The sequence below is a fragment of the Alligator sinensis genome, unplaced genomic scaffold (genome assembly GCF_000455745.1).
Source record: "Alligator sinensis unplaced genomic scaffold, ASM45574v1 scaffold1092_1, whole genome shotgun sequence".
NCBI classification, from domain to species: Eukaryota; Metazoa; Chordata; order Crocodylia; family Alligatoridae; genus Alligator; species Alligator sinensis.
In genome coordinates, this window is record NW_005842252.1 from 1,675,684 (window position 1) to 1,690,858 (window position 15,175).

The window sequence follows — 15,175 nt, forward strand, 5'->3', positions numbered from 1 at the left end:
CTACAACATGCGAGTCAGAAGTATGCTGCAAACACTGCTCTTCTGTGTAGCACCTAGTGTGCACTAGAGCTTTCAAATATGTTGTTTGATGTAAAAAAAAACCCCAAAAAACCCCAAGATTTTCTTACTAACTCAGGACCAATTATAATATTTAATAACTATTTGTCACCTGGAAAGACTGAATTTTCTTTTCTTGCCTCTGCTACGGAGGGGGAAGAGAAAAGTTGTGTACTGTAGGTTCTCTTGTGCGATAGTGTGTTGGATTCTAAAGAGGACAAGATGGTGGTTCCTTCCTGTCTCCTACAGAAGAGAATTCTATCATGTATCACACAGTTTTCATCGTGTCATCATCACTTTGGAAACAGCAGCATTGTTGTAGACTGGCTGACTGATAAATTGGTAGAATTTGGGGGATGAACTGGAAGGCTGATGTTGTGACCTACATTATTGAGTTCTGTGAAATTTCAGAGTACTTAGAATTGAATTTGATATTCAGTGGATGCATCTATACGTGTGCTTTACTGCGGAGTAAACTAATTAGCTCCACAGTAAAGCATCACCATCTGCACATGCGCCACTATTAGGGTTCAGTAAACTAACTCTGCCATAAGACAATACCATCTTGCAGCGGAGTAATTAACTGTGCTAAAATGCACGTGTAGACAGTGACTGGGTGAGAGCCAGACTCCTGCATGCCACCTAGCCACATGGCTCTGCAGGGTTAGCCCCCTCATGCCCCAGCCAGCCCCTCTGCTGCCCAGTGCCAGCCAGAGTTTGGGCCTGACCTCCATGCCCTCTGCCAGCCCAGGCCTGCTCTACTGTGCCTCACATTGCTGCTGTCCCACGCGCACATGTAAACCCTGCGCCTGGGAGCAGTTTACTCTGGCTCAAACTGCTTCACCTTAATTTCATGTGTAGATGCACCCAGTATGCAGCAAAGTGATCTTGGGATTCCTGACAGTTCTTCTTTACACTAAACAACATATTTGAAAGCTCTGATGCAGACGCTATATATAAAAGCAGTGTTTGCAACATACTGTTGATTTAGGTGCTTAGAAGATGGGATAGTGGTTAGAAACAGATGTGTTTTAGCATAGCTACTGTTTTCTGCCCTAGTAGAGAATAGGTTAGAAGTCTGCTATTATCTGTTATTACGACAGAATCATTGGCAAGATCCTTACGCCTGTTCTTTTGGACAATCTGAGTTGGTAAAAGGTAATTCTGGGCACTGCTACAACTTGAGTCCAGGCATTAAACTGGATAACATTAGCTGAATGCATGCATCTTGCATGATTGAGTGACAGACTCCCACACCTTTGAGACTTGTCATTCATTCTGCAGGATCTTTCAGGGTATTTCTCTCCATCTACTCTTTAACAACATCTGACCCAGCTGTAATTTGTGCAGGTTTCTTTTTTCCTTCCAGATATTAGCTGGCTAAGTGAAAGCATTGTCCACTGCAGATGAAAGTGATTAAATACCTGGATATCATCAATATATTGTTGACATTTGAGTCCTTATGGTTAAACATAGACAATGAAAGAACAGAATGATGAACTTCATTTGCTGGGACCCACAGGAATGAGACAGAGAAAGTGTTCATTGTCACCTTCTCTGTCGTGAGAGAGGAATTCTGAACTATTGGTATCTGCAAGGAGCTGAGAGAGATGACCGAATAGGACGGCATTTTCCTGTGCCTCTCCTTGCAGAACTGTTCTTTTGTTTGCCTCGGCTTCTCTTCTTGAACCTTGGTCCTTCTGTCAGACTGAAAATGGAGACAAAATGGGGCAATTAAAATATGAACTTTAAAACAGCTCTAAAAGTGAAAGCTCAAAACCAAAGTGTTGCTGCTTGAGGGAAGGAGGGCAAATAGGAGGGAAAGTAACTTGGTCCTCCTTTCACAGTGTGGTTAGGCTTGAATACTTAGAAATTCACTGTTGTGTTCATTTTTATCCTTAATATTTATGTGCAACCATAAAGGTATGCTGTATTCTAAGTGTTCTAATTGGTTTACTTGGAAAATTGTTATGGGGCAGCATATTTTTATTCTTAGGAAATTTATCAAAATATTTTCAATTTTGAATACAAAGATAAGATACATTGGCCTTTGGTTTAACCCAGTGATTTTCAGCTAGGGTACTGTTGCTCCCTGGGGTGCCTTGAGATCCTTTCAGGGGTGCCTTGGGATGCTACACAATGTAAGTACTGTTTGGTGTGCAAACATGATTCACAAGATGAACACACCAATTTCGAATAAGAATCCATAGTGTAAAAAAATAAAACAAAGACAGTTCTGACCTGTTATGATCTTATTGGCTAGATACAGTCATTTCGTGTAAACCAGTAGAAGAGATCAGAAACCAGTTCAAATCTGTAACACAACAGAAGTTCAGTATACATAGACCACTTTCAAAATGGTTGAAACCGATTTAAGACAAACCTGACTGGATGTAGTATCAGACTTAACTGATTTAGGTTAAACCAGTTTATTGAACTTCTGTCCCAAATCCCCTCCAGTTTCACGTTAAATCGCCATCACCCAGCATGCCGGGATGCTTTGCACCTTCCCTGCAAATTCCGCTTTGCAGCGTGAGTGGGCTAGCATTGTCCCAAGCTGTCTGCTCCAATGAAGCAGGGAGGCATGCACTAGCACCCCCTGGCTTCTGGCGTGGACCACTGCAGGCATGTGGCTGCATTTCTAGAATCAAAAGTGAATGTCTTTTCACCTGCTTATCAGTTCAGTCTCCACAGCGTAGACTAACCTGTGAAGATTGAATCGATTCAGCCTTGGGCTTTTTGACTGTCTGTACTTAGCTTTTGAGTTCTTGGCAACAGAGTTGCTGTGTTATTTTTTCATATAACAATTGTGAAAATTAAGAGCTGGCATTTTTGGAGGGGTGTCTTGAGCCTAAAAAGATTGAGAACTGCTAGTCTAACTTTATTTTCTGCTAGTCTTTTCCATGCTCATTTTTTTTCCCCAATGTCTTGTTTATTCCTTGCTGGGCTCTGGCTCTTTCATTAGGGGAAGGTGGAATTTCTTGCTGTTATGAAGCAAGAACATGTTTTCTGCAGATGGGAGGAAAAGTGCCTTTTCTTCGAAAATACTTATTAATAAAAAAAAAAAAAAAAAAGCAAGAGAAAGAAGGGAAAAATGCAGCTGGCAAATATCAGTCTGGTTAACATTGCCTTTTGTTGGGGCTTGGGTTGGGGGCGAGCCTGATTTTGTTCACTTACCAAATGTTCTACTTCATCAGCAGTTGATTTTTAGTGCTGCTTTATGTGGTATAAGATGAGCATGTTAATTACATTAAGAAAATGTTCAAGTTATCTTTTTCCCCTATTTGTTTAGGTTTTTAGTCCGTTCCTTGCTAAAGATGGCAGCCAACAATGCCGTGTTGAACAGACTGGAGCAGAAGGGTGCAGAGGCAGACCAAGTCATTGAATACCTGAAACAACAAGTTGCTCTTCTAAAGGAGAAAGCTAGTAAGGCAATCAGCATTTGAAAGCAAATTTTAATATCCAGATGGTTAATATTAAACTTACATAAAAACAGGAAGGGCTTGAACAGCTTCGTTTGGGGCAATTAATGTTTGCATGTGTTGAGGATATATTCAGATTCTCCAAATTAAAATCTGAACTAGAAATACCTTCTTGTTTCCTCCCTCTAATTCCTTATCAAAGTCATAGTTTTTATATTCTGGAAATAATCAAAGAGGGGAGGAATCAGTGACACAAGCAGACTGTAAAAACCCTAGAGGAAGTAACTAAATGATTTTAGGGAGATGTGTGTGTGTTACTGTTTCTCCCTGCTCTGTAGGATTCTTTGAAGGTGCCAGCGAGCTGTCTGTCCCACTTTTTGATGCAAATAATGGACTGCTTCCTGCAAAATAGAGTACAAAATGCTACATGTATGTAAATTCATGTCTCATTTTACTTTCAGCAACCAGGATTTACATGAACTTGGCATGTAGCCTAATATTTTGTCATATATTCTACATATGCTGATGAAACAGCTTTGTTTCCATTTCTGCATCTGCCTGTCTTTTGAGATGAGACGCCATGGTTCAGTTGCTGAGGTCCCAAAACTATTGCTAGTTACCCACATCTTTCCATTTGCTTAAGCACACCCTGTCTCAGAGCTCCAATTTCATGGGTATTCTTCTCTAGTCCTTTTTTTTTTTTTTGGAGATAAATGACAAGTTCATGTTCAGCTACGATGCCCACATCCATTATGGAATCACTGCATCCCCAAATAGGATCTCCTGTATTATATGTATAGCCTGCATTCTTTGTTTCTACATGTAAAACTTTATACTTGGCTATATTAGAATGAATTCTATGTGCCCAGCCCACATACCACTCTTAACAGTGATCTGTCATCTTTATTATTTACCATTTTGCCAATCTTTGTCTCACCATTGAACTTTAGCAGTTATGATCTTATATCTATAGAGTAGGATCAAGAAGTTCTGTGTGAGATCTGCTAGGCATATACGTGTTTAGTGACTATTGTTCATTTACAGGCCATTCTGATTCCAGTAGGATAGTCAGTTTTTAATCACCATATTAATGCCACGTTAATTTTTTTATAGTTTTAGTTTCTTAATCAAGATCTGTGTTACCAAGTTGCACACTTTACAGGAATATGTTATATTAGTGTTTCCTTTATCAGACAAATTTGTAATCTCAAAAAAATATTGTCTTTGGCAGTATGTTTTTGCAAAAATACTATTGATTAACATGTACATATTTCCCTCCTTTAATTTTTCATCAATAGTACTGTATCAGCTATTCTGTTTTGCTTGGGTTCAAAGTCAGGCCTATAATTGCCTGGGTTACCTAGGTTATTCCCTTTATCCTTTTAAAATATTGGCACAATATATTAGCTCTTTTTCTCTCTATGTTCTAGGAATTAATAAAAATCAATATTAACAGTTTGTATAGTACTTTAACATTTTTGGATGCATGTTATCCAGACCTGCTGATTTAAAACTTTAGTAGCTGCTTTTGATGTTCTCCTGAATTGTTGTTGGGATGGAAAGTGTTTCACGACTATCCAGGGATATGGCAAGATTGTCTGGCTTTTCTCAAATAGCCAACATAAATATTCAGTGAATATTTTTGGTTTTTTATGTGTTTTTTTGACAATTCTAACATTTCTACCTTATTGTTGTTTAGATTCTTTTTGTTCCACATATATATAAGTAGGAACAAAAAGAATCCTAACAGTTTCCTTGTATGTATCCATGTCAAAGCCATTCATGAAGTGCACACTCGGCTCTCAAAAACTTACCTCCAAATCTTTATAAAGAGATAGTCAGCTTCAGTTCTCAGTGTGTTAAAATTATTGTTAATTGTTAGTAAACAATTCTTCCTGTATTTTTTTGCATAGAATCATAGAAAAATAGGTCTGGATGGGACTAACAGAGGCCATCTAGTCAGACTACCTGCTCAAGGGATCACCCCTGTTTAAACCAACTTAGAAATATATTTCTCTAACCTATTCTTAAAGCTGTTCAAGGATATGGACTCTACAACCTCTCTACATAATTTGTTCCAATGCTTAACCACCCTCATAGAAAGTTCTTCTTAATGTCCAGCCAAAATGTCCTTGTATGTATCCATCTCAAAGCCATGATCAAGTTAGTGAGCGCTCAGGTCTCAATAACTTACTTCCAGATCTTTATAAAGAGATAGTCAGCTTCAGCTCTTTAAAAAGCTTCCCTAAAAATCAGTCTAGCCAATATCACAGAGTTGAAGACCCTTCTTTTTCCTTTCCTCCTTTATTAGGATTACAGTCCAGTTCTTAGCTGGACACTAACATTTCTTTCTCCATTTACTGTTAAAGCCTTTTTCTTTTACAAAGCAAAACTCAGCTGCTCCCTTAGTTTTCCTCTGAAGTGGTGCCCACTCTCCTTTTTCTGATGACAAGAATACATCCTTTCTAGTGTTTTGGTTCATGTGCTTTAATTCATTCTCTGTCACACTTAAAAAAAGCCATGCTGTTAAAACTTTTTCCAGGCACATCTTGATTACTTTTAATTGCTTCATCTATCCTCATTCACACAATGCATGCAAAATGCATCTAGTTAGATTATCTTCCTCACCAAGCTTTTTAACTGAATGGCCACCCTGACCTCTTTGAATCTCTCCATTGGCTACCTGCTTTATCAGGATCTTAGTTCATGAGGCCAAGAGGCTTGAATGTGTCCATCTGTTCTTGTCTTTTACTGAATTGCCCATCCCTGTCCCAAAAACTATCCTGCCCAACAAATAAAGTCAATCTGTAGTCTGTTCCGCATAGAAGTTTTTGTGGGTTCTTTGGTATCACCTGTGATGTGTGGAACATCCTTCCTAAAATATTTTGTAAATTGACATCTTCAGAATGCTCCCCACAAGCTACCTTTTCTCTGATACATATTAACAATTGGACGACTGATTATTGGATCATAGGCAAAAAATGCAGCAACCTCAAAACAAAATCAAATCAGTGATTCAGAACAAACCATGTAACTTCATGACTCAACTCTTCCCAGTGTTCTTCCTAATTATTTTCCACTCATTTGTCAAACCTTATGTCTTCTCTTCCTAATCTATTCCTATTCCATACAGTCTTCAAAAATTGTAACTTCCTCTTAATTGGATCTTTTGGGTTTTTCTGCAGCCCAGTCGTGTATATTATGTAATAGTGTGCACCTACCACCTTTTTATATAGTTTAAACTGAAAGTTCCTAACATTGTTAATAAATGAGTTTGGACTAAAGCCTCATATCTTCTCAGCTCCTAAGGAATTTCTTTTGGCATTGAATCTGACATGTTTTGCTTATAAATTTTCAAATGATCAAACCTTTCAACACGTTCTGCAGAACCCAGAGGTAATGCCTTGAGAATTTTCCCTCCTACAGCTTCCACTGAAGCTCTGTCATCTTTCTTCCATCCCAACCTTTTCTCCCAGTAAGAAACAAATGTGTTCTAAAGATGAAAGGATTCAGCCCTTTATCACAAGATTTTGCTCCTCAAGACAAATTATGACAATATCAACAGTGTTTAAATGAGTTATCTTAACCAAATCGCAAGAGAAAATGTAATATACAAGGAACGAAGCCCTTACCACTTACGCTCAAATTTTATTCCCAAGAGTACCCCAGATCAACAAAATAAAAGTTTTCTTAAAACTGATGCCAAACTGCACATGTGAAACAAATCTGTTTGTATTTCTTTATTGGCCTTTCTGTGGTGCTTATTGCTTTAATTTCTTGAGTACATTACAATGAGCCTCTTGGCACCACCATTGCCTTAGTTTCTACATTGTAAATTGACTTGCCCAAAATACAAAAGAGATCTGTGGGAGTACTTGGTGCCAAACACAGATCATCTTATTTAGCCAATGGAAAAGAAGTCTACCATCCTTTCCTCCAGGGCAGCAGTAAGGTGTTTAGAGTTGTCACGATTGCTTTTTGCCTATCTTTTGATCTTATTAAGCCGTGTCTAATTTTTAAAAGCCAAAATCCAGTTTTGGAACGTGTTAGACAACAGTTAATTTGCTTTGGGTACTCCACAAATGAAATAATTGTGACATTTGAGTTTCAAATACTGAGTTTTCAGGTTTCACAATACTGGGGTTTTTTTGTTAGATATAAGTCTATTCAAATAGTATAAAAATGGATATTTGAGAGACCACTACTTATTTTTGTTAACAAAAATGTTGTTCAGTAATTATAATGAAACATGTTTAGGAACTTTTTAATAGTAACTTTAATAATAGTAACTTTAAAGGCAATGTTTTAAAATGATTTACTCTGCAGCAGCCATACTAAACTACCCTTTGTGAACTCAAGGTTATTTTTTCAGAAAGTAGACATCATTTGCTAAGTGGTAAATTTTAATGATTGAAGCTTACAGTTTCCAACATAAATGTGTCAATTCCAGTCTTGCAGGCATCTCTCCGAGAAGAGAAGAAACTTCGCGTCGAAAATGCAAAACTGAAGAAGGAAATTGAAGGGCTGAAACAGGAGCTGATTCAGGCAGAAATTCGAAATGGAGGTAAGAAGGGAAGTTGTATTCATATGCATGAGCTCCTGTCACCCTCTAGTGACTGTACTTTTGATCGCTTATTTAATCCATCATGATTCATGCTCTTTTAGTCATTACTGATGGCATCTTTTAGAAGTTTTTCTTTTTCTTTTTTTTAAAGGGAATATTTTTAAAGCAGTATTTTAGAACCCCATATTTCTCAATAACTAGCCACATCAAAGAGTTGCAATATGTGAGCATTTTAGGAAACTGCAAAAACAACTATTGCATATGAAAGTTTTTAATCAGAGTTGAACTGCATCTTTCTGCATATCTATACAGTGCCCCCTACAATGGGATGTTGATCCTGATTGGGCCCTACTGTAGTACACTGGAAGATACTGGATGCTAAAATCTTTTAAAACTCCAGCCACTTCATTTAGATGTCTAAAATGTAACTGAGCTTATTTTAAAAACCTAGGTCAGTTTGAGGGTACTGAGCAGTTTTAAAACTCTGGCTCCGAGTGTCTTGTTATGATTATTCATGATATCTGTGGTAGTACTAAAATTAAAAACCAAGCTGTGTCTCAGTGCAGTGCCTTTTATTACACAATTAACTTTTCACTGCACCATCCTTTCTATCTTTGTCTGGCCCTAAGTCCTATAAGCCTCACCTTCATTCTGTAGTTCTTTTTGTCACAGGAGGAGGCTTCAGTGTCCCAATTCCAGCACAAGTATTTTTTGTATAAGCCAACATGTGCACTATGGAAATATGGGTTAGAAAAGAAACCTCAGTTTTTTTTTAATATGTCAGTTTGTTTCAAAGCTCTAGTACTGAAGGCCAGTAAGATGGTATTCATTGTAGCCCAGATATTCTCAACTAGAGTGCCACAGCACCATGGGGTGGTTTGAGATCTTTTCAAGGATGCCACAAGGTGCCACACAGTGTTAGCACTATTAGGTTTATATATATGATTCACAAAATAAACCCAGAGATTTCAAATAGAAATCCATAATTATGGTATTTCTGACGGGGTGGGTTGGAACAGAAAAACTACTGTATTTTTTCTGTAATTAAAAAAAGAGTGAAAACTAAGAGCTGATGCATTACAAGGGGTGTCTTGAGTCTAAAAAGGTTGAGAATCACTGGTGTAGCCAAATCTTACTGCTTTCCAATACTCACCTGTTATGCTATTAAGTCAGTACATAGTCTTCAAAACAACTACCACTTTGTTAATGCAGAGAATCATTTTGTTCCTTTGGTACAACTAAATTCCTTTCATAAGCTAAACCAGTGGTCCTCAACCATTTTTGTACCAAGACCTATTTGTAAACATCGATAGCCAGTCTCAACCCAGTGCTTCTCTCTTCCAGCCCACTGTCCCCCTGACCCCAGGTCCCAACACCTTGGTGTATGGGGAAGATTTTTTTTAAGATTTAAAGGAGAATCCATTTTTTAAATTTGTTGATCCATTTTCAAAGTTTGTCCGTGACCCTTTCATACATTCTTGCAACCCACTTTTGCGTCACAACCCATGGGTTGAGAAACACTGAGCTAAATTACCCATTATTCTGACACCTGCCCCCCTCGCCCCCCTGGCAATGAGAATCTGTAGTAGTTTGCATCAATGTCCTTTTTAGATGTGGGATATGTAGGTATTGTATAAGAGTGTCTACTGATATTTTGCAGAAAAATATTGCACTATTACACTTCAGGGACAAGCCTATGTGTGTTCTGAAGTTTCCAAGTTGGTATTGCATTATATAAAAAGGATAGAGAAATAATATCCTGTTTGACAAAGCCTTTGGATAAACTTCATTTCTTCAAGTAAGCAATATTAGAGAACAATATTAGGAAGCAATGCTAAGTTATAAGACCTTTCCTGTTGAACAGAAGATTATATGGTGGTTCTTCTGTATATTTGCAGTAGAAGGAACATAGACACCAGCATACTGAATGATATTTCTTCAGAGTAGGATGAACAAAATGAATTTCCAAAACTAGCAATCGCAGCAACAAGCAAATTGAGCTAGGCAGCTAGAAGGCTGGATTGCCAACCATCAGTCCCAGGCAAAATAACGAAAAAGCTTGATGGGGCGTTCAGTTTTTACAGCAAAGGAGTATAATTACTGCCAGTCAACATAGTTTAATGGCAAATAAGTCTTGTGTTTGTTTGACAGTTTAATTATTTGAGAAGATAAGACTGTTCTGTTTGTTGAACTCAAAACATATTTAGATTCTCATGTCACAAAATATTCTGATTAAAAAGTCACTGCTATACACTAGGGCATGTGTTAATTAATATAAATTAGGAGCTCACTAACTGGTCTCAAAAACTGCTTGTCAGTGGAAACTCATCATGTAATTAGGGTGTTTCTATTGCAGTTATTTAGGGATTAGTATTAGGTACAATGTGCAACACTTGTCAGTGATCTGGAAATAAATATAAAATGACAGACAAATTCTGGAGACAAAGTTTGGCAAAGTGGTAAAAAATGACAAGGATGGTATAATCATATCGAGCCACTTTAACACAGACCCATTCAAAAAAAAGTGTCTTTGAAGAGATCCAGATCTATTGAGATGCATTTAGAGATAAGACATACATGCAGAAGTGATTTTGCAAAGAATCTAGTGGTTATAGCCTGACAAGCAGCTGGACTGCCCATACATACAATGTTGCCACAAAAAAGGCTATTTTAGCCAGTAGAACCATGGAGGTGATTTTTATTTCTGAACATGAGAATGGATGACACATACTGAAGTGCCACATCGAAGATTAGTTTCAGTGCTTTTAAGTACTGTTGAGGCATTGGAGAGGGTGCTGAGAAGAACATTATTATCTGAGGGGTGGAGAAAATGCTTACCAGTGAGAGCCGTGGAGCTCAATTTGTTTTGGTTTATCAAAAGGAAGATTGAGAAGGGACTTGTTTATAAAGTATACATGCTTTCCTAGAAAGAAAATCCTGTATGCTATGAAAAACAATAAGAAGAAAGGAAAAAGGGATAACAAGAACCAGTTTCTGGAAACTGAAGCCAAATGAATGGAAATCAGAAATTAGACACAAATTTTTAGCAATGAAGTTGATTAACTGTTGGGACCCTGGGAACTGGGTAGATTTCATATCTCTTGATGTTTTCAAATGAAAACAATACTTTTCTGGGAGTTCTGTTTTAGCCAGATACAAATTATGCTTTAGTGAAATATTACTGAGTTCAATATAAGGGCAACTGGATGAAATATAATGACTTGAAATCTACTCTGACCTACAGTATATTATAATAGTTATTTTTGCCTGTTAAATAACTCTGTGTGAAAAATAACCTGTAGTCTCTTCTCAGTGTAGTTCTCAAGACAACTTTTTGACCATTTTCTTTCAGCTTCAGAGCTGTGCAAACTGTTCATGCCTCTTTTTTTTTTTCATTTAGTTTGCAGTGAACTTATTTTCAGGACCAGCAGCTGTTCAACTTTAAAAAGGCATCTCTCATTTGTTATTCATCTTTGGAAAATGGTCACTGTCTGTATAACAGACTTCCATATTGTAGTTGTCCTGTAATGGAAAATGTAGGGAGTTAGGCAGGTGGTTTATGTTTTTGTTTTACTTTGTAGGCCGTGGTATATTTCACTTGGCCAACTAAGTAAATGCTATGACTTTCCACTCTGAAAATAATTTAGAAGCAAATATTGCTAAAAATCTGAAAAGGAGCTCTTCTATACTTTGCACATACCTGCTGGTCAGGTCATACTACGTGTGATATATATTGCTATAGTTAGCACCTACTTCCTATTTAAACATGCAAAAAAAATGTTGTATTCCATAGGTTACAGTGTGCAAGGTTATCTGCACAACATACAGTACAGTTTTAACAGGAGTAGGTTATATGTATATTTTATACTGGCATTCTCATACCTGTAGCATCTTTTAGGGAATAGAATATCCGTGGCTGTTTTCCAAAAATGCTGATCCAGTACAAACTGTAGTTTCATTTAAACAAAACACACTGTCTTGGATATGGCAAAGCAGAATATTTTCTTAATCTTTAGGCTAAGGAAGCCCCTTAAAAGCCAGAATTTTGACAACATTGACTGTGATACATTAAGTCATTGTTATCTCCTTTCCCTTTTTCTGTGTCTGGTTCATGGCAAAATTTCTAATAGAGAGGGTTCTCTCCTTTCCACAGACTTTCCTGGGTTGGTATATTATCTCTTCCAGCCCACCATCATGGCTCAAGGCTTTGTCTATGTAGAAATCTATTGTTCTGAAAGTACTGTAGTGAGAATTATGAGACTAACCAATAATATGTTCTTTTAATATTTTTAAGCATAATGCCTTGCTTGAGTGGTGCACAAGAGCTTGTTGCACACAAACTAGTTACCTCAGGATAAAGTGGAGGCAGTTACCATATCCCATAGTAATTACATGTATGCAGGGGCAGAGCTGTACTTCTGCCCAATGTGTCCACAGCTGGCGGATAGTGAAATACCCTTCAGGTAAAGTTAGCTATGAAATAAGCAGGAGTAACTCTGACGATTAAGCAGTCACAGACCAAGCAGCAGCAACACCACCAGGATGTGGTGAGGACAGCAGATGGCAATGTAAAGTTGCATTGTATCCTTTGACACTGCTGTGACATGGTGAGTACAGGTTGCCATTATAATATGCCTGCCTGGCCCCCAGCTGTTGGTCTACAAGTCCTCAACGGCAGATCAGGTGGAAAAAAATGTTAGAATCTCAATGGTCACATAGGTGGCTGAAAACTGCAGCAGAACAAGATCCTCAGTTGTCTCGGGCTCCTTGCTTCTGTCAAGAGCCACGTAGAAGTTGATGTACAGCAGCTTCTCCACAATAAAAAAAGCCACACACAGGCATCTTCCATGCCGGCACATTCCTCAAGCCCTTTGGTGACCATCTAATGGTGATGGGAACAGGATTGTGAGGTCTGGAAACTCCTAGTCATGAACTGGCACAAAAGATGGCAGTTACAAGAAGGTCATGTAGCACTTGGACAAGATAGGAGTATAATTCAGCAAGTGCAACTGTCACTGAGCAGCTGCCTTCAGGATCCACTCTGCTCACCCCACATGGGTAGGGTGCTAGAAAAGATGCCCTAAACATAGCCTAATACAGTATTCTGTAATTCTTCCTGACTGAATAACTGCAGCTAGTGGGATCACTTTTCCTGCGGTTGAAAACAGCAGCAATGATGCACCGTTATTTTCGGGACCTGGAAGATTGGGACCCTCATGGACAGCCCTAATGAGTGCCTAGAGCGCTGCACTGTAATTGTGGCCAGAGAACTCGGGCAGCACAACATTGAGCAAGACCCAGCAAGTGGAAGATAGGCACCTCAAAGAACATAGAGGCAGCTATACCTTCTTTTGGAAGGGTAAATAGGAAGGAGAACACAGACTTGAGAGGCTGAGGGACTTGGGATTGTTCAGCCTGGAGAAGAGAAGATTCAGGGGGGACTTAGTTGCAGCCTACAAATATATCAGAGGCGTATATCAGGGTTTGGGGGAGCATCTATTCACCAAGGCCCCCCAGGGAAGGACAAGAAATATTGGGCACAAGCTGATTGAAGATCGCTTCAGGCTAGACATGAGGAAAAACTTTTACAAGCCAAGTACCAAGGGTTTGGAACAGGCTCCCCCCAGAAGTGGTACAGTCATCTACCCTGGCTATCTTCAAATGTCTTGATGCCTATCTTGCTGGGATTATTTGATCCCAGCAGTCTTTCCTACCTACATGCAGTGGGGCTGGACCTGATGATCTGTAAGGTCCCTTCCAGCCCATAACAACTATGAAACTATGTTCACCACCACCGTTGCGCCAGAAAAACAGGCACAAAACATCATGGCAACACCCCACGATCTAAGCATCGGCATCTGATCGACTATGTCATCATCTGTGCCCAGGATCACAAAGATGTCTGCATCACCTGAGCTATGCTAGGAGCTGATGACTGGACTGATCACTGACTTATCCACTGGGTTATGTCACTCAAACTGGCTCCCAAATGATGGTTGCTTCACAAGCAATGCTGATGGAAGATCAATGTTGAAAGACGCAAGGACCCAAGCAAGCGAGACTTCTTTCACCAGTGCCTCAACAAAAAAAACTGGTGAATTCCAATCAACAACAATGGGAAAATGTCAGCAGCGTGTGGAGTGCCCTCAAGGCCACTGTCATCAGCGCCTGTGAAGAAACACTTGGATTCTGTACCATGAAACATCAAGGCTGGTTTGATGAGAACTGGGAGATCCAAGAGTTGATTGATTGCAAGCTGCCAGGGTGCAAGCGCCAGGGTGCTCCAAGCTGCCAGGGTGCTCCAAGCTGCTAGGGTGCAAGCACAAGGCCTTTCGTGCTTGGCAAAACTCCAGCAAGCCAAGGCAGAGGTCCAAAGTTGGACACGTAATATGAAGACCGAATAGTTGGGAAGATGAGACTAAGGAGATTCAGCATCTGGCTGACATCTACAATGTGCATGGTTTCTCATGGTACCAAAACTATCTACAGTCTGAGCACTCGAGGACCAACCTCCTTGAGACCTAAAGATGGAGGAGACCTGATCAAGGGAGATATCAATGCCCGTTGGAAGGAGCCTTTTGAAGACCTTCTCAATTGAGACTTTGCTGTTGATGAGAGTGTTCTCAACTCATTCCCGCAACACTCAGTCGGAGATGATCTTGGAATCCCTCCAGCCCTTAATGAAGTGAGAAAAGTTGTCAAGCAGATTGTCATGGCGGGGTCCTACAGGAGGGCCGTGATCTCCTTAAGGCCCCCTCTTCCGTGCCAAGTCGGCCCAAGGGCACGCTCAGATTCTCGCCCGCCACGTCTTTGATGTTTAGGTAAAGTTGGGAGGCTGCCTCATGTCTCCTTGGGCATGGTTAGCTGGGACCTCTGTCCCCGTGTTTTCCCGGACCCACCGGGGGTCTCCTTGTATGATGGGTGCTTCCCAGGCACCCTAGCCTTTCTCGGCCCTCCTCTGTACACTCGCCCACTCTCTGGGGCCTCCTGTGCCCACTATGGGCCTCCTCAATCAAACCGCCCACTTCTAGGGCTCTCTGCGGCCGCACTGGGCCTTCTGAGTCTAACCGCCCTCTCTCGGGGCGCTCCTCTAATGCTGCCCCTCTCTTGGGGCTCTTGGCGCCCACTCTGG

At 39.7% G+C, this 15,175-nt stretch overlaps 1 protein-coding gene across 5 annotated transcripts in view; it reads left to right on the forward strand.

Moving 5' to 3' along the window:
- Positions 1–15,175, forward strand: part of AIMP1 (aminoacyl tRNA synthetase complex interacting multifunctional protein 1) — an 82,593-nt gene that overhangs the window by 45,439 nt on the left and 21,979 nt on the right. For all 5 annotated transcript variants that reach the window (XM_006027570.3, XM_006027568.3, XM_025208804.1 and 2 more), the window contains exons 2-3: positions 3,350–3,483; positions 7,930–8,043. In XM_006027570.3, the coding sequence (XP_006027632.1) occupies positions 3,375–3,483; positions 7,930–8,043 (223 nt within the window). In that variant the 5' untranslated portion in view covers positions 3,350–3,374. The remainder of the gene's footprint in view (positions 1–3,349; positions 3,484–7,929; positions 8,044–15,175) is intronic.